Source organism: Symphalangus syndactylus, chromosome 6 (genome assembly GCF_028878055.3).
Source record: "Symphalangus syndactylus isolate Jambi chromosome 6, NHGRI_mSymSyn1-v2.1_pri, whole genome shotgun sequence".
NCBI lineage: Eukaryota > Metazoa > Chordata > Mammalia > Primates > Hylobatidae > Symphalangus > Symphalangus syndactylus.
In genome coordinates, this window is record NC_072428.2 from 57,843,222 (window position 1) to 57,867,726 (window position 24,505).

At 39.6% G+C, this 24,505-nt stretch overlaps 1 protein-coding gene across 1 annotated transcript in view; it reads right to left on the reverse strand.

Annotated features, from left to right (window-relative positions):
* The window catches only part of GDPD4 (glycerophosphodiester phosphodiesterase domain containing 4), a 56,735-nt gene that overhangs the window by 2,063 nt on the left and 30,167 nt on the right, over positions 1 to 24,505 (reverse strand). The window contains exons 8-10 of the mRNA XM_055283027.1: positions 13,917 to 14,064; positions 10,000 to 10,082; positions 8,738 to 8,790 (exon numbers count right to left, since the gene is read on the reverse strand). Coding sequence (XP_055139002.1) covers positions 8,738 to 8,790; positions 10,000 to 10,082; positions 13,917 to 14,064 — 284 coding nt within the window. The remainder of the gene's footprint in view (positions 1 to 8,737; positions 8,791 to 9,999; positions 10,083 to 13,916; positions 14,065 to 24,505) is intronic.

Below are 24,505 nucleotides of genomic sequence, written 5' to 3' on the forward strand. Positions count from 1 at the left end.
TGTTTCCTGACTTTTTAATGATGGCCATTCTAACTGGTGTGAGATGGTATCTCATTGTGGTTTTGTTTTGCATTTCTCTGATGACCAGTGATGATGAGCATTTTTTCATGTGTCTGTTGGCTGCATAAAGGTCTTCTTTTGAGAAGTATCTGTTCATGTCCTTTGCCCCCTTTTTGATGGGGTTGTTCTTGTAAATTTGTTTGAGTTCATTGTAGATTCTGGATATTAGCCCTTTGTCAGATGGGTAGATTGCAAAAATTTTCTCCCATTCTGTAGGTTGCCTGTTCACTCTGATGGCAGTTTCCTTTGCTGTGCAGAAGCTCTTTAATTAGATCCCATTTGTCTATTTTGGCTTTTGTTGCCACTGCTTTTGGTGTTTTAGTTATGAAGTCCTTGCCCATGCCTATGTCCTGAATGGTATTGCCTAGGTTTTCTTCTAGGGTTTTTACAGTTTTAGGTCTAACATTTAAGCCTTTAATCCATCTTGAATTAATTTTTGTATAAGGAGTAAGGAAGGGATCCAGTTTCAGCTTTCTACATGTGGCTAGCCAGTTTTCCCAGCACCATTTATTAAATAGGGAATCCTTTCCCCATTTCTTGTTTTTGTCAAGTTTGTCAAAGATCAGATGGTTATGGATGTGTGGTGGTATTTCTGAGGGCTCTGTTCTGTTCCACAGGTCTATATCTATCTCTGTTTTGGTACCAGTACCATGCTGTTTTGGTTACTGTAGCTTTGTAGTATAGTTTGAAGTCAGGTAGCTTGATGCCTCCAGCTTTGTTCTTTTTGCTTAGGATTGTGTTGGCAATGCCTTGTAAGTTGGATTCCTAGGTATTTTATTCTCATTACAGCAATTGTGAATGGGAGTTCACTCATGATGTGGCTGTTTGTCTGTTATTGGTGTATAGGAATGCTTGCGATTTTGTATCCTGAGATTTTGCTGAAGTTGCTTATCAGCTTAAGGAGATTTGGGGCTGAGACTATGGGGTGATTTTGTATCCTGAGACTTTGCTGAAGTTGCTGATCAGCTTAAGGAGACTTTGGGCTGAGATGATGGGGTTTTCTAAATATACAATCATGTCATCTGCAAACAGGGACAATTTGACTTCTTCTCTTCCTAATTGAATACCTTTTATTTCTTTCTCGTGCCTGATTGCCCTGGCCAGAACTTCCAACACCAGGTTGAATAGGAGTGGTGAGAGAGGGCATCCCTGTCTTGTGCCAGTTTTCAAAGGGAATGCTTCCAGTTTTTGCCCATTCAGTATGATATTGGCTGTGGGTTTGTCATAAATAGCTCTTATTATTTTGAGATACATTCTATCAATACCTAGTTTATTGAGAGTTTTTAGCCTGAAGGGCTGTTGAATTTTGTCAAAGGCCTTTTCTGCATCTATTGAGAAAATCATGTGGTTTTTGTCATTGGTTCTGTTTATGTGATGGATTACATTTATTGACTTGTGTATGTTGAACCAGCCTTGGCATCCCAGGGATGAAGCCAACTTGATCTTGGTAGATAAGCTTTTTGATGTGCTGCTGGATTCAGTTTGCCAGTATTTTATTGAGGATTTTCACATCAATGTTCATCAGGGATATTAGTCTAAAATTCTCTTTTTTGGTTGTGTCTCTGCCAGGCTTTGGTATCAGGAAGATGCTGGCCTCATAAAATGAGTTAGGGAGGATTCCCTCTTTTTCTATCGATTGGAATAGTTTCAGAAGAAATGGTACCAGCTCCTCTTTGTATCTCTGGTAGAATTCGGCTGTGAATCCGTCTGGTCCCGGACTTTTTTTGGTTGGTAGGCTCTTAATTATTGCCTCAATTTCAGACCCTGTTATTGGTCTATTCAGGGATTCAACTTCTGAATTCAGGTGGGTAACCCAACCTTTCTCACTTTAGTTTTGGGAGGGTGATCTTTGCTGGTTTAGTCTTGGGAGGATGTCCAGGAATTTATCCATTTCTTCTAGATTTTCTAGTTTATTTGCGTGGAGAGTTTATAGTATTCTCTGATGGTAGTTTGTATTTCTGTGGGATCAGTGGTGATATCCCCTTTAGCATTTTTTATTGTGTCTATTTGATTCTTCTCTCTTTTCTTATTAGTCTTGCTAGTGGTCTACGAATTTTGTTGATCTTTTCAAAAAAACAGCTCCTGGATTGATTTTTTGAAGGGTTTTTTTGTGTATCTCCTTCAGTTCTGCTCTGATCTTAGTTATTTCTTGCCTTCTGCTGGCTATTAAATTTGTTCTTGCTTCTCTAGTTCTTTTAATCGTGATGTTAGGGTGTCAATTTTAGATCTTTCCTGCTTTCTCTTGTGGGCACCTAGTGCTATAAATTTCCCTCTACACCCTGCTTTACATGTGCCCCAGAGATTCTGGTACGTTGTGTCTTTGTTCTCATTGGTTTCAAAGACCATCTTTATTTCTGCCTTCATTTCGTTATTTACCCAGTAGTCATTCAGGAGCAGGTTGTTCAGTTTCCATGTAGTTGTGCAGTTTTGAGTGAGTTTCTTAATCCTGAGATCTACTTTGATTTCACTGTGGTCTGAGAGACAGTTTGTTGTGATTTCTGTTCTTTTACATTTCCTGAGGAGTGCTTTACTTCCAACTATGTGGTCAATTTTGGAATGAGTGCAATGTGGTGCTGAGAAGAATGTATATTCTGTTGATGTGGGGTGGACAGTTCTGTAGATGTCTATTAGGTCTGCTGGGTGCAGAGCTGAGTTTAAGTCCTGGATATCCTTGTTGACCTTCTGTCTCGTTGACCTGTCTAATATTGACAGTGGGGTGTTAAAGTCTCCCACTATTATTGTGTGGGAGTCTAAGTTTCTTTGTAGGTCTCTAAGGACTTGCTTTATGAATCTGGGTGCTCCTGTATTGGGTGCATATATATTTAGGATAGTTAGCTCTTCTTGTTGAATTGATCCCTTTACCATTATGTAATGGCCTTCTTTGTCTCTTTTGATCTTTGTTGGTTTAAAGTCTGTTTTATCAGAGACTAGGATTGCAACCCCTGCTTTTTTGCTTTCCATTTGCTTGGCAGATCTTCCTCCATCCCTTTATTTTGAGCCTATGTGTGTCTCTGCATGTGAGATGGGTCTCCTGAATACAGCACACTGATGGGTCTTGACTCTTTATCCAATTTGCCAGTCTGTGTCTTTTAATTGGGGCATTTAGCCCATTTACATTTAAGGTTAATATTGTTATGTGTGAATTTGATGCTGTCATTATGATGTTAGCTGGTTATTTTGCTCGTTAGTTGATGCAGCTTCTTCCTAGCCTTGATGGTCTTTACAGTTTGGCATGTTTTTGCAGTGGCTGGTACCAGTTGTTCCTTTCCATGTTTAGTGCTTCCTTCAGGAGCTCTTGTAAGGCAGGCCTGGTGGTGACAAAATCTCTCAGCATTTGCTTGTCTGTATTTTATTTCTCCTTCACTTATGAAGCTTAGTTTGGCTGGATATGAAATTCTGGGTTGAAAAATTTTTTCTTTAAGAATGTTGAATATTGGCCCCCACTCTCTTCTGGCTTGTAGAGTTTCTGCCGAGAGGTCAGCTGTTAGTCTGTTGGGCTTCCCTTTGTGGGTAAACCCAACCTTTCTCTCTAGCTGCCATTAACATTTTTTTCCTTCATTTCAACCTTTGTGAATCTGACGATTATGTGTCCTGGGGTTGCTCTTCTTGAGGAGTACCTTTGTGGTGTTCTCTGTATTTCCTGAATTTGAATGTTGGCCTGCCTGGCTAGGTTGGGGAAGTTCTCCTGGATAATATCCTGAAGAGTGTTTTCTAATTTGGTTCCATTCTCCCCGTCACTTTCAGGTACACTAATCAAATGTAGATTTGGTCTTTTCACATAGTCCCATATTTCTTGGAGGCTTTGTTCATTTCTTTTTACTCTTCTCACTTCATTTCATTAATTTGATCTTTAATCACTGATACCCTTTCTTCCACTTGATTGAATCAGCTACTGAAGCTTGTGCATGCATCACGTAGTTCTCATGCCATGGTTTTCAGCTCCATCAGGTCATTTAAGGTCTTCTCTACATTTATTCTAGTTAGCCATTCGTCTTTTTTCAAGGTTTATAGCTTCCTTGCAACGGGTTCGAACATCCTCCTTTAGCTCGGAGAAGTTTGTCATTACCAACCTTCTGAAGCCTACTTCTGTCAACTTGTCAAAGTCATTCTCCATCCAGCTTTGTTCTGTTGCTGGCGAGGAGCTGCAATCCTTTGGAGAAGAGGCACTCTGGTTTCTCCCCATCTTTGTGGTTTTTATCTACCCTTGGTCTTTGATTATGGTGACCTACAGATGGGGTTTTGGTTATGGATGTCCTTTCTGTTGACGCTATTCCCGTTTGTTAGTTTTCCTTCTAACAATCAGGTCCCTCAGCTGCAGGTCTATTGGGAGAGTTTGCTGGAGGTCCACTCCAGACTGTTTGTCTGGGTATCACCAGCAGAGGCTGCAGAACAGCAAATATTGCTGCCTGATTCTTACTCTGGAAGCTTCATCTCAGAGGGGCACCTGGCTGTATGACCTGTCAGTCGGCCTCTACTGGGCGGTGTCTCCCAGTTAGGATACACGGGGGTCAGGGACCCACTTGAGGAGGCAGTCTGTTCTCAGAGCTCAAACGCCGTGCTGGGAGAACCACTACTCTCTTCAAAGCTGTCAGACAGGGACGTTTAAGTCTGCAAATTTTGTTCAGCTATGCCCTGCCCCCAGAGGTGGAGTCTACAGAGGCAGGGGCTTCCTTGCGCTACAGTGGGGTCCACCTAATTTGAGCTTTCTGGCTGCTTTGTTTACCTACTCAAGCCTCAGCAATGGCAGACGCCCCTCCCCCAGCCAGGCTGCGGCCTTGCAGTTCCATCTGGACTGCTGTGCTAGTGGTGAGCAAGGCTCTGTGGGTGTAGGACCCGCTGAACCAGGCACAGGATATAATCTCCTGGTGTGCTGTTTGCTAAGACCATTGGAAAAGTGCAGTATTAAGGCTGGAGTGTCTCGATTTTCCCGGTACAGTCTGTCATGGCTTCCCTTGACTAAGAAAGGGAAATCCCCTGACCCCTTGCATTTCCCAGGTGAGGTGATGTCCCGCTCTGCTTCTGCTTGCCCTCCATGGGCTGCACCTACTGTCAAACTGGTCCCAATGAGATGAGCCAGGTACCTCAGTTGGAAATGCAGAAATCACCTGTCTTCTGTGTTGATCATGCTGGGAGCTGCAGACTGGAGCTGTTTCTATTCAGTCATCTTGGAACAGACCTCAGGATAGTTACCTCTCTTGATTAGGTTATGCTATATGACAAAGGTTCTGGGATAATTACTCCGATGATTTACATTACATTACATAGATGTCATCATAGCAGACTGGAGAGAGATTCTCTTGTTGGCTTTGAAGAAGTAAGCTGCCATGTTGTGAGGACCATGTGGGTAGGATTTGAGGGTCACCTCTAGGAGCTCAGACCAAAACCCTGCTAACAGCCATTGAGAAAACAGAGATGACTTCACTTCTACAACTATGAGGAACTTAATTCTGCTAACAAGCAGTGAGCCTGGAAGAGGACCATAAACCTCAAATAAGATTGTAGCCCCAATTGATACCGTGTAAAGACTAAGTAAAGGAACTGTCTAACCCATGTCTGTGAGATAATACATTTGTATAGTGTTAAGCTGCTAGGTTTGAAGTAATTTTTTAAAATATAGCAATAAAAAACTAATATAGGCTGGGCAGGGTAGCTCACATCTGTAATTCCAGTGCTTTAGGAGGCCAAGGCAAGCCGACTGCTTGAGGTCAGGAGTTTGAGATCAGCCTGGGCAACACAGTGAGATGCCATCTCTACCTTTTTTTTTTTTTAATTAGCCAATCATAGTGGTTTGTGCCTGTGGTCCCAGATACTAGGGAGGCTAAGGCAGGAGGATTGTTTGAGCCCAGGAGTTTAAGGTTGCAGTGAACCATGATCATGCCACTATACTCCAGACTTGGGCGAAAGAGTTAGACCTTGCCTCTGAACAAACAAGCAAAACAAAAAACTAGTACACACAGCAATAGAATCTATCTAAAAATAAAGGAAATTAATTATTAAATATTTTAAATGACTACTCAGAAGACTGAGGCAGGAGAATCGCTTGAACCTGGGAGGTGGAGGCTGCAGTGAGCTGAGATCATGCCACTGCACTCCAGCCTGGGTGACAGAGCAAGACTCTGTCTCTCAAAAAAAAAAAAAAAAAAAAAAAAATCAGTCTCAGTAACCTATGGGATAATATACTAACAGCTGTGTAACTGGAATCCCAGAAGCCAGTGGGGGAGCAGAGGCAGAAAAATATTTGAAGAAATAAAGACTAAAATTATGTCCAATTTGATGAAAATTATACTCCAACAGATCTAAGAATTTCAGCAAACCCTAATCAAGACAGTCTCTCTCTCTCGCTCTCACATACACACACATGCACCAAGTTAAACCATAATCAAACTACTAAAAACCAGTACTAAAAGGAATAATCTTAAAATGTAGCCAGAGGAAAAAAGACACATTACAAACAGAAGAACAGGGGTAAGAAAACTGAAAACTTTACATAAGAAACTACATAAGACAGAAGACAACAAAATTGACTTAAATTGCTGAAAAATACCCGCTCACAATAGAGGCGCCTTCTGGGGGTAGACATGGCATCAGTAGGTGCAGTAGTACGTGCCCATCCTGGAAGTGGTATGGGGCAACACATGGCACTCTATATTTAGCAAATGAGGCTCCATTCTCCTCAACTTGAATGGATCTGGGCTGTGGTTATGGCTGAGGTCCTGACTTCTGTCTAGTCTTCCTTGGTCCTTCCCTGATTCTAAACTTGGTCCTGCACCTTCTAGATATCTCTTTGAGGTACCCAAATAGCTTTCCAATGCCTTTTCTTTCTGCTTAGATCAAGAAAAACTGGTTTCTGTAACAGGCAACCTAAGAGCTCTTAAAAACGGAAAATGCTTCATTTATTTTCTACTCACCATTTCAACATAGTAGTGGGTAGTCAAGTTAACTGAGTACTTTTTCTAAGCCACCTCTTTTATCTAGGTTTATATAGTTTTTCAATTTTACTTTCAAAACTTCTTTCCCAGCCATGTTTCCTCATCTCCATGTTCTTTCACTGCTTGGCTGGATTATTATTATGGGCTGAATTATGTCCCCCCCAAATCCAATTTCATACGTCAGAGTCCTAACCCTCAGTGTGACTGTATTTGGAGATAGGGTGCTTCAGGAGTAATTTAAAGTTAAATGAAGCCATAAGGGTGGGGCCCTAATCCAACAGGACTGGTGTCCTTATGAGAAGAGGAAGAGAGACCAGAGATCCTGCTCTCCCCAGCACACACAGAGGAAAGGCCATGTGAACACACAGTGAGAAGGCAGCTGTATGCAAGCTAAGAAGATAGTGCTCACTAGGGCTCCTCACCAAATTTGCCAGCACCTTTATCTGGGATTTCTAGCCTCCAGAACTGTGAGAAAATAAATTTCTGTTGTTCAAGCCACCCACTCTATGGTATTTTGTTATGGCAGCCCTAGCTTACTAAGGAACAACTACTGATATAATCATAAGCTAGCTGGAATCATCAGTTAGCTTCAGACTTCTTAACATAGCCAGTAGAGTGATCTTAAATTCCATGTAACTCGTAACTCAAGTAACCATGTAACTTGAGATTGCCCTGCCTCAGACCTGGGTAAACTTGGCTTAAACCTTCAGTTTCACAGCATATGAAAGACCATTGCCTTCTATTTAATTTATTCAAATTTCTAAACTTAGTTTTTCATGATCCCTGTGGATTCATTCCTGCAACCCTAAGTGTTTCGTTAGTTCCACTCATCTGCCAGCTGGTTCATGGAATATCAGGAGCTTGACCATTGTCCATAAGAAATTAAATTAACTCATGATTTTGTGACTGTTCCAACTTTAAGTCTCCAGGAGTTGCGGAAGGAAATTATATCCCACACCGCACAGTCTTCTGCCTCCTAATTGGTTTCCCTTTGACACTGCATTGGCTTCCAAAACCAGTTAACTTACTGTGTGATCACCCTCACAACCCTCAGAGAAATAAACTCTAGCATCCCTTCCCCTTACTAAGCCTAATTCACTTCCTCAGCCCCTTACACAGAAATCTAACCATATCACTTCCTTGTGTGAATGAAAGCGATATGCCATCTCCTAACTGCCAATATGCCGTGACTTGAATCTAGTTTAGCAATTCCAGGACCGCTGAAGTTTTCTTCCTGTAGCCTCCAACATATATCACCCACAAGTGATACCCATAAAGCACCTTCCCCCTAATGGGTATGGCAGCTACTCTGTCCTGGACCTAGATGCCTGGCCCAATGATGTCAATGCTATACTTTTACCTTCTTCCTCACTGCTCTTTGAGGACCAGCCCCTCTCCTCTCTCAGGCCACCCTCCACAGACATCTTTCAGTTATCTTCAGCCCCTCTCTAAGTGCCTGGCACGAAGTGTGGACTCAGTGGCTGTATGATACATGAATATATGGAGAAGTAAACACCCATGCTTGAAATCTTCCAGGGGGCCTCACTGCTTAGAGGATGAAATCCAAAATCTGAAGCCTGACGTACAGAGTCCTCCAGAGTCTGTGCCCAGCCTATACTTCCCCTGGTCCCTCCCCCCAATCCCAACCCCAACTTTCCAGACACCCTCAGCTCTTGTCAGGGACATGAAAAGCTGCCTCTGTCTCCAGGAAGCAATGGGTAGGGATGAAGAGACAGGAGTGACTTTACCTGTGGGCGTGCTGGAGGTTTCAAACAATTTTTCTTTTTTAGTCTCTCTCCGCCTAGAAGGAAGCAGACCATCCATGAAATGAAGGGGTCTAAAGAACCATGGTCTCCTCTAACGTTCCTCCTCCAGGATCTTCTTCCCCCTTCCATGTTGAAACTTACAATCCTACAGCATTTGCCTGCAAGGATTCCCAAATGTCATTTTCTTCTACGGATAAAAAGATTATGGGCGAGGCACAGTGGCTCACACCTGTAATGCCAGCACTTTGGGAGGCTGAGGCAGGCGGATCACCTGAGGCAAGGCCAACATGGTGAAACCCCATCTCTACTAAAAATACAAAAATTAGCCAGGCATGGGCCAGGCAGGGTGGCTCACCCCTGTAATCCCGGCACTTTGGGAGGCCGAGGTGGGCAGATCACAAGGTCAGCACTTTAAGACCAGCCTGACCAATATGGTGAAACACCACCTCTACTAAAAGTATTTTTTAAAAAATTAGCTGGGCGTGGTGGTGCCTGTAGTCCCAGCTACTCGGGAGGCTGAGGCAGGAGAATCGCTTGACCCAGGAGGTGGAGGTTACAGTGAGTCGAGATCACTATACTCCAGCCTGGGTGACACAGCAAGACTCCGTCTCAAAAAAAAAAAAAATTAGCCAGGCGCAGTGGCAGGTGCCTGTAATCCCAGCTACTCGGGAGGCTGAGGCAGGAGAATCACTTGAACCCAGGAGGTGGAGGTTGCAGTAAGCCTAGATCATGCCACTGCACTCCAGCCTGGGCAATAGACTGAGACTCCATCGCAAAAAAAAAAAACCAAAAAAACAAAAAAGATTATGGCCCAGAAAGAAGCAGTTGTTTTCCCAGGGTCACCTAGCAACTAAGGGACAAAGCCAGAGCTAAAACCCAGTCTTCCTGGTTTATGAACTTGCTCTTTGCACACTGCTATGCCGTTTCATGGAAGATGGGAAGGTGGAGGCACTTGTTCTGGACAATATTCAAGCCCTGTCCTCTTTCAACTGCCCCACATTGAATCCATAGTAATAGGCTTGACTAAGCTTTAGTGACAGTCCCTATCCTGAAAATATCATCTTATTTTGGGGAGGTCAAAGGGGTGTGAGGAACTGCAGACTGCATGAGAAGAGAGGTTCAGATTATAAACGCCATCTTGCCATGTGGGATTACGGGAAGAGCATAACTCTTATTTTTCTCAATTTCCCATAATAATCCATTTATTTTGGAAAAAATTCATTTAAAATTACGTATATACTTACCAGTGAAAACAAAATATGACAACAATAAAAAGCACAGAAATGATATCTGCAAGGAGCCACATGAACATATAGAACTTTGGTGTCTGAAAAACACAAACCACAGTGAAAGAACTTTATAGTTAGAAAGGATTTGGGATCATATGGTCTAAGTCCCTTGCTCTGCTGCCAGGGCTGGAGGAGGAGAGGAAGAGGGGATAGACAGGCCAAGGAACCTTGATTGATGTGGCATTCTCAAACACAGAGAGTCCCTGCAAGTGTCCTAACAGTCACCCTTATGCATGCAGGGGGCTCTGGAGAGAATAGAACACTTCACACCTTTCATCTCACCTTTCATCTCCCAAGTCAGAGGGCAGAGAGGGTCCCAGAGAAGTCACACAAGTCTATTCTGGACCTAAGACCACAGTCCAGGTTCTTGACTTCTACTGCTGTTTTCAAGGCATGGCTTCTCAAACCTGGCTGCGCAGCCAAGTCTTTCAGGGCAGCTTTTAGTAATACAGGTTTCTGGGTCTCACGAGACACCTAAGGAATGAGAATCTCTGCATTTTTAACACATTCCCAGGTGATGCTGAAGCCATGTGTCTGTAAGCCAGCATTTGGGAATCATTGTTCTAAAGTATCACACTTCAATTAAGAATGCCGAAGTACAATTACCCCTTACCTACATGCTCCTCTTCTATGCTCCTTGCCCAAGTCACCTATTTCCCAGAGCTCTGTCTTCTGGGTCCTCTCATTGAGTTTGATGCTCCCTTTCCACCTCCATTGCGCCCTCTCCAATTCCACTTGATGCTAATAGGGCTGGCACATTTTATCCTTTCTCAGGCCACTCTCCACCCTATCCCGAGGTCTTTCCTTGAGCTGAATAATTAATAACACTAATGATCATAATTAACAATGAGCAATTAACAGGAGCCAGGCAGGTGTTCTAAGCACTTCAGGGGTATTTTCACATTTAAGCCTCATAATAGCCCTACTGGTAGAAAATCTTAACCAACTTCCACTGAACTGAGGCTCTTAATCCCCTCTGGGAAAAATATTGACTGAGGGCTGCTGTAGTTGGCTGATTGCTCCAAGAGGCCTACCAGATGAGCAGAATGTTCACAAAGAATCAGTTTGTTTCTCAAATGGCTTAAGTCAACTGTACTTGTTATTGTAATAGTGCAATGTGATTAGATGCTGCTTAAATTTGTGAGATTTGAGTGAAAAAAGTATGTCATTTTCAAAGAAACTAAGTCAAATGCTTTGAAAAACTCAATCAGGACAAAATAGATCATTAAAGAATAAACAACAATTAGATTAGGTGTAGGTGAAACACTACAAGGGTTTGAGGGATTATAAAAATCTAGGTAGATTCCTCATTCAGATTGATTGTCCTAATGACTTTAAGTTCTTGTTCTGCTTAAAACAAACAATTAGAAATCCTAGCTAGTTCATCTGGATGTTTAAATGAGAGAACATAGAACTCAATCAGCAGAAATATCCTCAAAGAAATGACTGTCAAAAGGTGAATGAATATTTTAAAATAAAATTTGTGAAGTATGTATGTGGCATAGTGTTTATAAAAATGACCACAAAATTCCTTCCAAACCTATATGCAGGCCCCTATACAACGTGACTTAGCTGTGCCTCCCTATCAAGAGGTGAAGTCTGTTTCTCTCCCACCCTGAATCTGAACTTGGCCATGTGATTTTCCTTGGCCAATGGAGCATCAGCAAACATAACACTGGGAGAACTTTGAAAAGTCCATGTGCTTTGGGGCTTGCTCTCTTTTGCTGTTGGGAACCTGTCTCCACTAGGTGAACACATTCCAGTTAGCCGCCTCGAGGATGAGTGACAACACAAAGAGAAACTTAGTCATTCCAGGTGCCTCTAGACAAATGAACAAGGCATCCTAGACTATCCAGCCCAGCTCACCTGGCTGAAACCACAGACACCACCTAGCCATCAGCCAGAATTGAGACATGATAAATATTTGTTTAAGACAGTAAGTTAGGTAGTTTTTATTAAGCCATCAGCCAGAATTGAGATGATAAATGTTTAAGGCAGTAAGTTTTAGGTAGTTTTTATTAAGCATTAAAAGCTAACTGATAGAGTGTATATCATTTTTAAATGATTCCTCAATTTAACTTTCTCAATTACGAGACCAATGACCAGACCAGATTATGTTGGACACAAGTGTGTGTTTCTACCGCACTATTATTATCCCCAATTTTCAAAAAGAAGAAACAAAAAAGCCAAAAACCACAAACAGGTTAACTAATATTTCCACATTCACACAGTAAGTAATGGAGCCAAGATCTGAATCTAAATCTCAATCAGTCTAACTCTGGAGTGCAGGCTGCCTGTTAAGTCCTCTGGGACACCAGCCCCACCTCCCTGAATAAAATGACACATGGCATAGGCTGGGAACCATGCACTGGGTCCTTTAAAAATGCCTAGACTAGGTGTGGAAGGAAGATTGGTTTTTTTTACATATATCCTTTTAAACTTTTTGAATTTTGAATCACATGGATTTTTTAAATATTAAAATGAAAAAAAATGCATTCAGAAATAGCATCATTTAAGTAAACGTGTACCTCCCAAAGGGACAACTTTGAAACATTACTGATTCAGGGGATAGGATTATGGAGGGGTGTGCTGCTTTCCAAATTATGCATTTTTGTAATGACTGGATTTTAAAATGTTAGAAAAACACATAGTATATACATGAAGGGGAGTTATACGGGGACAGGTGGATGGAAAGGCTCCACCTGTGCTGAGTGACCTGCCATTCAAAGCTCCCTTCAGGGTCATCTCCAGAAAGCTGACCAAGCCACCATAGTAAGAAGTCAGCGATTTCTCCTTTCTACCAGAGGGCCTGGATGCAGTTACTGGCCCTGTAAGACTGTGCCTTCACCCTGGATCCCTTTTCCCCTGGTCCTGACCCTGAACAGGTCAGAAGCTCAGGCCAGAGGGTGGAGATCTGGAGGAGGTGACTTGAGGCCCCTTCCCTCTTAGGCTTCTCTGACAAAGGCTTTAACTTTCAAGGCCATTTGGAGTTTATTACTTGGGATTGGACTCTAATTCTGAAGTGAGGCTTTTTGATGACTAGAAGTGAACTTTTAAAAGTTATCTAAGAGTGACTGGAAAAACTACAGGACCTAAGTGAGATTTCATTCAGGGGCAGAGAAAGGCCTACATCACAGACCAGGTTTAAAGAATCAATGCAGCGAAATTAAACTGTTTTCTGTTGTATGCTATTGTGTCCCACCCAGTCAACCTACTCTCTATACAGATAAGAACAAGTTCTGTAGCAATAACTGGTTAGCTAGGGCTCCCTCCACAGACAGCGATAGGATTTGGCTGGGATTGTAAACCGGGTCTCCAGGTTCTAAAGCCTCTGGCAGTAAGCAACAGAAGGCCTAGAACAGGCAACTGGACACTGGCTACCCTCTTCAAAAGCAATTTGTTAGGGCACACAGTTTCCACTTTGGAGTCAAGTACGCTTGGTTTTCTCCCCACTCTCCATGCCATTGTCAATTGTTGCCATGCCTCTACAAAGGCGGGGCTACAGTAAGAAAACTCTGAAGTCAGACCTCATTCTGAATCCTGCCTGAGACCACATGCAAAGATATCTTTGAGCTTCAGTTTCCTCATGAAGATGATAACAGTGGCTAATTCAAAGGGTTAAATGACATAATGCATGTAAAGCACATTGTAAGGATTCAATAAATGTCAATTAGTATAACAATACTAATTTTTGCCTTAAAATCCCAGAAGGATCTGTGTGAGAGAATGGAAAATACCACATCTCCAATATTCATAGAAGTCTGTGCTCTTAAGCGGCTGCCCAGGGGATGGCACAGTGGGCAACACAGGGCTGGGGGGACTGCACTGCTATCATACCAAGCCTGGAAGAACAATCTGGACAACCAGCTCACCATGAAGAAGTGAGGGTGATTAAGCTGACTCAGGAGCCCAATGTTGTCTGTGGTCACTGAGTTAATCCTGGAGCACCAGGCCAATGAGAAAAGCCAAGGCTCATTGACGGTGTATACGTTGATACGGATGTTAGCTGCTTTATAATCTCTGGAACAAAAACAGAACCCACAGGGGATTTAGATCAAGTTTCATTCTCATCATCTAAAAGGAGAACAGCCACCATGTTTGTGAAAGGCTGTTGCCTAAATCACCAGAAGCAGCTGGTCCAGGGACAATTCATGATGCGATGTGACAGAATGGGCTCATGGTACAATAAGATAAAGGATTGGATTTAGCACCTCTGCTCCTGTAGCAACAGTGGTGTGCTGGTAAACCAAATGTCCTAAGGAGAATAATAAAAAGGAAGAAAGAAAACATATTAAAAAAAAAAAAAGAAAGAAAGAATGGGGAAAAGGAAAAAGGAAAGCCCTATTGTAGCATATGCAAATTTCCATGGTATAAACACTCCTACCATAGCCAATTGTAAGCTACCATTGGTAGAACCAATTTGCAGAGTTTCTGAATATTTAATAACAAGCTGGTATGGAGCTGGCTCTGGCATGCTACTATGTAGCAGCACCTATATACTCGCTTCTGTCAGAGCACTTATCACCCCCTACTCGAATGATCTGCTCATTTATCAGTCTTCTTTAATTGACTAAGCAAACTAAAAGCAGAGACTATGTCTTATTTGTCTCTGGATACTCAATACCTAGCATAACACCAGGCTCCACAAATATTAATTGAAAAAACAAATAAGTGAGTACCAATCTGGTGAACTTATTAAATTTCAAATATAAAGAATTTTTGCAAGTAATGAAAATAGGGGGAAAACCTATTTTTTCCCATGGCACTATATGTCAGTGGATACTTGTGGACTGTTTATAGAGACAGGAAGAAAATAAGTGGAGGAACACCTAGTAATTCTAGCTAAGTTGTCATTTTCAGGGATTCAATTTCTCAGAAAACATACCACGTAAATGCCTTCAAAATTTTTTTTCAACTCTGAAATGGTATGGCATATTGGAAACTGCTCTGTACAAGCCTGGGTTTAAATCCCAGTTCTGTAATATACGAGCTTAGTAAATTCTTGGCCTCAGTATAGAAACTGTAAAATAATAATGCCTCAACAGAGGTGCTAGCAATTAGTTATCCAATATGTTAGAATTGTCTCTGAACCAATCCCTGCAGATATAAATTTTAAAAATAAAATTAGGAAAAAATAGTAAAAAGTTACTTATTTTTACCTTTTGAAACCAAAACTCAAAAACCAATCACATTCCTTGTTTGTTTAAATTTTAAATTGAGGAGATACATGTGCAGGTTTAATATATGGATATATTGCATGATACTGAGGTTTGGATCTGCTACCCAAATAGTGAACATAGTACCCCATAGGTAGTTTTCCAACCCTTTCCCCTGTCTCTCCCTCCCCCATTTTGGACTCCCCATTGTCTGTCATTTCTATCTTTATGTCCATGTGTACCCAATGTTTAGCTCCCACTTATAAGTGAGAACATGTGGTATTTGATCTTCTGTCTCTGCACTAATTCACTTAGAATAATGGCCTCCAGCTTCATCCATGTGCTGCAAAGGACATGATTTCATTCTCTCTTATGGCTGCATAGTATTCCATGGTGTATATGTGCCACATTTTCTTTATCCAGTCCACCACTGATGGGCAGTTAGGTTCATTCCATGTCTCTGCTATTGTGAATAGTGCTGCAATAAACATACAAGTGCAGGTATCTTTTTAGTAGAACAATTTATTTTCCTTTGAGTAGATGCCCAGTAATGGGACTGCTGGGTCAAATGGTAGTTACATTTTTAGTTCTTTGAGAAATCTCTAAACTGCTTTCCCCAGGGGCTGAACTAATTTACATTCCCACCAACAGTGTCTAAGCATTTCCTTCTCTCTGCAACCTTGTCAATATCTGTTTTGGTTTTTTTTTTTGACTTTTTAGTAATAGCCATTCTGACTGGTGTGAGATGGTATCTCATCAGGGTTTTGATTTGTATTTCTCTGATGATTAGCGATGCTGAGCATGTTTTCACGTTTGTTAGTTGCTTGTATGTCTTCTTTTGAGAAGTGTCTGCTCATATCCTTTGCCCACTTTCTTAAGTGGAGTGACATATGTGTTCATGGATTGGAAATTCAATGTAGTAAAGATGTCAGTTCTCCCTCAAACTGATCTGTAAGTTTGATGCAGCACGGTTTTTTTGTACAATTAGCAAGTGGATTATAAGATTCATATGGAAAAGCACAGCCCTACAATAATTAAAACAATCTGAAAAAAAAAAAAATAGTGTCAGAGAGAATCACTCTACCTGATGTTAAGACTTACTATATAGCTACAGTAAGCAAGTCAGTGTGGTATTAGAGGAGATATGGACACATAAATCAGTGGAACAGAACCGAAAACCATACAATAGATCCATACAAATGTGACAAATGATTTTTGACAAAGGTGCAAAAGCAATTCAATGGAAGAAAGATAGTCTTTTCAAAAAATAATGCTGGAGTAACTAGACAGCTACACTTCCTAGAAAAATCAGTAAAAAATAATCCAAAGATGTAAAAATTCAGCCGGAGCCAGACATGGCAGCTCATGCCTATAATCCCAATGCTTTGGGAGGCCAAGGCAGGAGGATGGCTTGGGGCCAGGAGTTTGAGACCAGCCTGGCAACACAGTGAGACCCTGTCTGTACAAAAAAATTTAAAAAAATAGCCAGGTGTGGTGGCACATGCCTATAGTCCTAACTACTGTGGAGGCTGAGGCAGGAAGATGGCTTGAGCCTAGTAGTTCGAGACTACAGTAAACAATGATCACATCACTGCACTCCAGGCTGGGTGACAGAATGAGACTTTGTCTCTATTAAAAAAAAAAAAAAGAAGAGATAGAATGAGATACTAAAAAATGATTAACTAAAAAATAAAAAGAGAGGAAAGGAGTGACCAAAAAACCCCACAAGGAATAGAAAGGACAAATAGAAAAAAAATAGCATGATGGTAATGTAAACCCAACTATATTAATATGTGAACTAAATTTTTTTTTCAGGTTCACTATTGTTAACCTTTTTCCCTCCCTTTTTTTTTCTTGTTATTATACTTTAAGTTCTAGGGTACATGTGCACAACGTGCAGGTTTGTTACATATGTATACATGCGCCATGTTGGTTTGCTGTACCCATCAACTTGTCATTTACATTAGGTATGTCTCCTAATGCTATCCCTCCCCGCTCTCCCCACCCCACAATAGGCCCCGGTGTGTGATGTTCCCCATCCTGTGTCCAAGTGTTCTCATTGGTGAACTAAATATTAATGGACCAAACATTCCAATTAAAAGTCCGAGATTATCCGACTAGATATAAGAGAACTGACAAAATTTTGTTTATAAGAAATGCACTTTAAAGATGCCAAGTGGTTGAAAGCCAAAAGATAGAAAAAGACATATTAAGCAAACACAAATTATAAGGCGGCCAGTGTGGCAATATTAGTACAAGAAAAAGTAAACTTTAGATAAGATTAATTACCTTAAACAAGGGACATTTCATAATGAAGGGGCCAATTCACCAAGATCTAATAATCCTAAGTGAAAATGCACCCAATAAAAGAGTTTCAAAATACAAGAAGGAAAAAAACACACACAAACCAATCAACAATCACAATTACAGTTGGATATATTAACAGTTGGATATATATTGGTAACTAACAGATACATACAGTTGGGTATATGTTGGTAATTGACAGATGGCAGTATAGGGACCCATTCATTTTTCTTTGTGTGGGGAAGTTGCTCCCAGAAGAAAGAAGGAGTAAGTCTTGATCTTGAGAAGTCTGAGAAATCTCCTTCTCAACAGGATAACCTTATCTTTTGTAAACAGAATAATAATATTTACTAGGAAGAGTAGCCTTATATGTAATGTTCTTAAAAGGATGTTCCTGTTTAAGTATTTCTTTATTACATATTTTGTAAATAAACATGGAACAGATTTATGAGGCATGGGTCCCTGAAGAATGACACATAAACTAGATAACTCTCTGGGACTATCAAATAGAGATGTTTCATGACTCAACTGCTCCCCTTATGTGTAAGTTAACCCTGCACAGACTCACTTGGAGGCCTCATCTATTACTCTGGGCCACAGAGACGTGTCCAATAAATAAAGATACCTGCACAGCCACAATCAATGTCTCTCCTTGCTTTGTTTGAGCCTCTTGATTGCCTGCTGTATCCTTGAAATTAATGATAAATCTCAGCAGTAGGTAGGTTATCTGATATGTGAATGTTTGATCTGCAATCTAATCCTTTGTATTAGCTCAACAGAAAAAGAAAAAATGAATATGAAATTTTCAAAAAGCCTATCAACCAACTTGAACTAATTGACATTTATAGAATACTACACCCAACAACTGAAGAGGGCACACAATCTTCAGGGGGACATGGGAAGCTCACCAAGATAAACCATATAGTGAGCCATAAAATAAGTTTAGAATTTAAGCCATAGAATTTAAAAGGTTTGAAATTATACAGGTTTGTTCTCTGGTCACAATAAGCTTAAATTAGAAATCAATAACTGAAGTAGCCAGAAAATCCTCAAATGTTTAAAAAGTTAGCAATACACTTCTAAATAATCCACGAGTCTAAAGAGAAATGAGAAAACTTTAAATATTTTAAGTTGGATAACAAAGAAACAATATATCAATATCATTTGTGGGAGAAAATTAAAGCAACGCTTACAGTAAATTTAGAGCTTTAAGGCTGGGCGCAATGGCTCATGCCAGAGGTTGCAGTGAGCCGAGATCACACCACTGCACTACAAACTGGGCAACTGAGTGAGACCCTGTCTCAAAAAATAAAAAAATAAATAAGTTTATAGCTTTAAATGTTTACATTAGAAAGAAGATCTAAAACAGGTCACTTAATTTTCTACCCTAAAAAAGCCATCTATTAGCAAGCACAGCAAATTAAAACTGAAGTCAGTATGAAAATTATAAAGAGCAGAAATCAATGAAATAGGAAAGTAAAGGTGCAATAGGAAAAAGATAACAAAGTCAAAATTCAGTGTTTTGAAATGATTAAAATTCATAAACCCCTAGCCAGACTGATCAAGAAAAACAGAAAAAATAAAAACTTCCAGTATCAAAATGCATTAGAACTAAAGGTGGCAGTTGCACAACAATGTAAATGTACTAAGTGTCACTGAATTGTTCACTTTAAAATTTTATGTTAGGCTGGGCGTGGTGGCTCATGCCTGTAATCCCAGCCCTTTGGGAGGCCGAGGTGGGTGGATCACCTGAGGTCAGGAGTTTGAGACCAGCCTGGCCAACATGATGAAACCCCGTCTCTACTAAAAATACAAAAATTAGCTAGGCGTGGTGGTGTGCGCCTGTAATCCCAGCTACTTGGGAGGCTGAGGCAGGAGAATCACTTGAACCTGGGAGGCAGAGGTTGCAGTGAACCGAGATCGCACCACTGCACTCCAGCCTGGGCAACAAGAGCGAAACTCTGTCTCAAAAAAAAAAAAAAAAAAAAAAAAAAAAGTGAATTTCACCTCAATACAATTTTTTATTTAAAATTTTTTTAAAACATTAAAAACAGACCAATAACAAGGAGTAATAAAAAGTAATACAAAGTCTACCAACAAAGAAAAGCCCAGGACATAATGGCTTCACTGCTGAATTCCACCAAACACTTAAAGAACAACTAATATCAATCTTTCCCAAACTCTTTCAAAAAAATAAAGTGGAGGGAATACTTCCAAACTCATTTTACTAGGCCAGTATTACATTGATACCAAAGCAAGATACGGACACTACAAGAAAAGAAAATTACAGGCCAATATCACCAATGAAATCCTGAGACATAAAAATCCCAACATAATACTAACAAACTGAATTCAACAGCACCACAAAACAATCATTCACCATAATCAAGTGGGATTTCTCCCTGGGATACAAGGAGGGTTCATCATATGTAAATCAATAAATGTGACACACTGCATTAACAGAATGAAACACAAAAACCACATGATCATCTCAATAGATGTAGAAAAAGCATTTAACAAAATTCAACACCCTTTCATGATAAAAACTCTCAACAGATTATGTATAGAAGGAATATACCAAAATACAATAAAGGCCATTCAGGACATGGCCACAACTAAAATCATACTCAATGGTGAAAAGTTGAAAGCTTTTCCTCTAAGATCAGGAACAAGACAAGGATGCCAAATCTCACCACTTCTTTTTGACATAGTACTGTAAGTCTTAGCTAGAGCAATTAGGCAAGAGAAAGAAATAAAAGGCATCCAAATAAGAAAGAAGTCAGATTTTCTCTGCAGATGACATGACCTTTTATATAGAAAATCCTAAAGAATCCACAAAAAAACTACTAAAACTAATACATTCAGTTTATCGGTTGCAAAGTTGCAGGATACAAAATCAACATACAAAAATCAGTAGCATTTCTTTCTATGTACTAACAACTACCTAACTGATGAAAATAAGAAAATAATCCCATTTACAACAGCAACAAAAATAGAATTCTTAGGAACAAAACTTTACCAAGGAGGTGAAAGACCTGTACACTAAAAACTATGAAACACTGATGAAAGGGGCCGGGTGTGGTGGCTCACGCCTTATAATCCCAGCATTTTGGGAGGCTGAGGTGGGTGGATCACCTGAGGTCAGGAGTTTGAGACCAGCCTGGCTAACATGAGGAAACCTGGTCTCTACTAAAAATATAAAAAATTAGCAAGGTGCAGTGGTATGTGCCTGTAATCCCAGCTACTTGGGAGGTTGAAGCAGGAGAATCACTTGAACCCAGGAGGCAGAGGTTGCAATGAGTGGAGATTGTGCCACTGCTCTCCAGCCTGGATGACGGAGCAAGACCGTCTCAGAAAAAAAAAATAATAATAATTGATGAAAGAATTAAAAAAAAAAAAAACACAAATAAATGAAAAGTTATGTGTTTATGGACTGAAAGACTTAATATTGTTACAATGTCAAAATTACCCAAAGCAATCTACCGATTCAACATAATCCCTCTCAAACTTCCAATGTAATTTTTCACAGAAATCGAAAAAAAAATCCTTAAATTTGTAGGACCACTAATGATTTCCAAAAGCCAAGGCAATCTTGTGCAAAAAGAACAAGGCTGGACACATCACATTCCCTAATTTCAAAATATATTATAAAGGTATGATAATCAAAACAGCATGGTACTGGCATAAAAACAGACACACACCAGTGGAACAGCATAGAGAGCCCAGAAGTAAATTCACATTATTATAGTTAATTGAATTTCAACAAAGATGCCAAGAACATATAATGGGGAAAGGATAATCTCTTCAATAAATGGTGTTGAGAAATTGGATAGCCACACGCAGAAGAATGAAATTAGGCCCTTATCTCATACCACATACAAAAATCAAATCAAAATGGATTAAAGACTTAAATGTAAGACCTGAAACTAAAACTACTAGAAGAAAATGGGAAAAGCTCCACAACATTGGTCTCTGGGCAATGATTTTTTGGATATGACCCCAAAAGCACAGGTAACAAACGCAAAAATAGACCAATGGAACTACATCAAACCAAAAAGTGTCTGCACAGCAAAGGAAACAATCGACAGAGTGAAGAGAAAACCTATGAAATGGGAGAAAATATTTAATAGCAAAAAAAACAAATAACCCAATGAAAAAATGGGCTAAGGACCTGAAGAGATATTTCTCAAAGGAAGACACAAATAGCCAACAAGCATATGAAAAAACACTCAATATCACTAATCATCAGGGAAATACAAATTAAAACCACAAAGAGATATCATCTCACACCTCTCAAAATTTTGGCTATTACAAAAAAGATGAAAGATAGTAAGTACTGGCAAGGATGTGGAGAAAAGGGAACTCTTACATACTGTTGGTGGGAATGTAAATTAGTACAGCCATTATGGAAAACAAGGTGGAGGTTCCTCAAAAAACTAAAAATAGAACATATATATGATCCAGAAATCCCACTACTGAGTATATATCCAAAGGAAGTGAAATCAATATGTCAAAGAGATATCTGTACTCCCATGTTCATTGCAACACTATTCACAGTAGCCAAGATATAGAATCAACGTAAGTGTCCATCAAACAGATGAATGGGTAAAGAAAATGTAGTATATACATACAAAGGAATACTATTCAGCCTTTAAAAAGAAGGAAATTCTGTCACTTGTGAAAACATGGTTGAGCATGGGCGACATTATGGTAAGTGAAATAAGCCACGCAAAGAAAGACAAATACCACATAATCTCCCTTATGTGTGGACTCTAAAAAAGTCAAACTTACAGTGGGGTACGGTGGCTCACACCTGTAATTCCAGCACTTTGGAGGTGGAAGTGAGGGAATTGCTTGAGCAAGACTGCGTCTCTACACAGAATTTAAAAATCAGCCAAGTGTGTTGGCATGTGCCTGTAGTCCCAGCTACTTGAGAAGCTGAGGTAAGAGGACAGCTTGAGCCCAGGAGGTGGAGGCTGCAGTGAGCCAAGATCATGCCACTGCCTTTCAGCCTGGGTGACAAAGCAAGACCCTGTCTTTAAGAAAAAAAAAAAAAGGCCTGGCGCAGTGGCTCACGCCTGTAATCCCAACACTTTGGGATGCCAAGGCAGGTGGATCACGAGGTCAAGAGATCGAGACCATCCTGCCCAACATGGTGAAACCCCATCTCTACTAAAAATACAAAAAATTAGCTGGGCATGGTGGCGCACACCTGTAGTCTCAGCCTGAGGCAGGAGAACTGCTTGAATCCGAGAGGTGGAGGTTGCAGTGAGCCAAGATTGGGCCATTGCACTCCAGCCTGGTGACAGAGCGAGACTCTGTCTCAAAAAAGAAAAAACAAAGTCTAACTTATAGAAAAAGAGAGTAGAATGTTGGTTACCAAAGGCTAATGTTGGTTACCAAAAAGTAGAATGTTGGTTACCAAAGGGTTGAGGGAGAGGGGAAATGTTGGTCAAAAGATATAAAGTTTCAGTTAGATAGAGGGAATGTTTTGAGATCTATTGCACAGCAGGGTAACTATAGTCAATAATAATGTATATTTCAAAACAGCTGAGAGTAAATTCAAATGTCTTAACATGAAAAAGACATGACATATATGTTAATTAGCTTGATTTAATCATTCCATATTGTATAAATATATTAAAACATCACATTGTACCCTATAAATATATACAATTATGTCAATTAAAAATAATATAAATTTTTAAAATGTCTTTAAAACATTAAAAAACTTTGTAGCATCACAAATAAAACAGAGGGCAATTCTATACTCATATACTTTTGATTAAAATAATGCATTTAAAGCATTCTCAGTTAAAATGGCAAGAATAATCTCATTAAACCTTTTAACCACTCCAGCAGGTACCACTGTTATTCTAATTTACAAAGGAGAAAACTGACAATTAGGAACTTTTCCAAAGTGACCAAAGTAGTTGATGGCTAGGCCAGGTCTAGCAAACACAGAACTTGACACATAATAATAGCTCAATAAATGGAAGTCATAATTATTTTTCAACTACTAGATCAATCTTAGGATTAAGAGAGAAGGAAATCATTCTAGAGCCATTTTCTATTTGAAAAAAAAAGTAGAATAGAAATATGCTCAAAATAGAAGAGTAGTTGAGTAAAGAAAAATCTTCTGAATGGGAATTAGAGAGTAAAACATATATAATTTTCCAATGCTAAAAGAAAAAAAGACACTATTATATGATCAATCCATGGCCAGGAAGGCAGAAAAAGCAGGAACAGAAACAGATGCATGCAACAGCCTTTTATTAAACCCAAAGTAGACTTTGGATATCTATTATCTATTATCTATATCTACATAATCTACATATCTAGATATAGATATTATCTATATCTATAGCTTATAGATATTAGATATAGATTATAGATATCTGTATCTATAGATTATAAATATCTATAACTTATAGATATAGATAATATTGTTACAATGTCAAAATTACCCAAAGCAATCTACAGATTCAACATAATCCCTCTCAAACTTCCAATGTAATTTTTCACAGAAATCGAAAAAAAATCCTTAAATTTGTATGACCACTAATGATTTCCAAAAGCCAAGGCAATCTTGTGCAAAAAGAACAAGGCTGGACACATCACATTCCCTAATTTCAAAATATATTATAAAGGTGTGATAATCAAAACAGCATGGATATATTATCTATATCTATAGGTAGATTATAGATATAGATATTATCTATATAGGTAGATTAAAGATATTATCTATCTACAGATAGGTAGATAATAGATATCTAGATATTATCTATCTACAGATAGATAATAGATATCCACATATTATCTATCTATAGATAGGTAGATAATAGATATCTATATATTTTCTCTAACCTGTTATCTATCTCCCTCCCTCTGTCCCTCCCCAAGGAAGACTTTGTCTCTAAAGCATTTAGAATCATATAAAAAATTAACCTTAAATCTAAGACAAAGGGGATATGGGTTAAATTAAGCATGTTTAATAATAG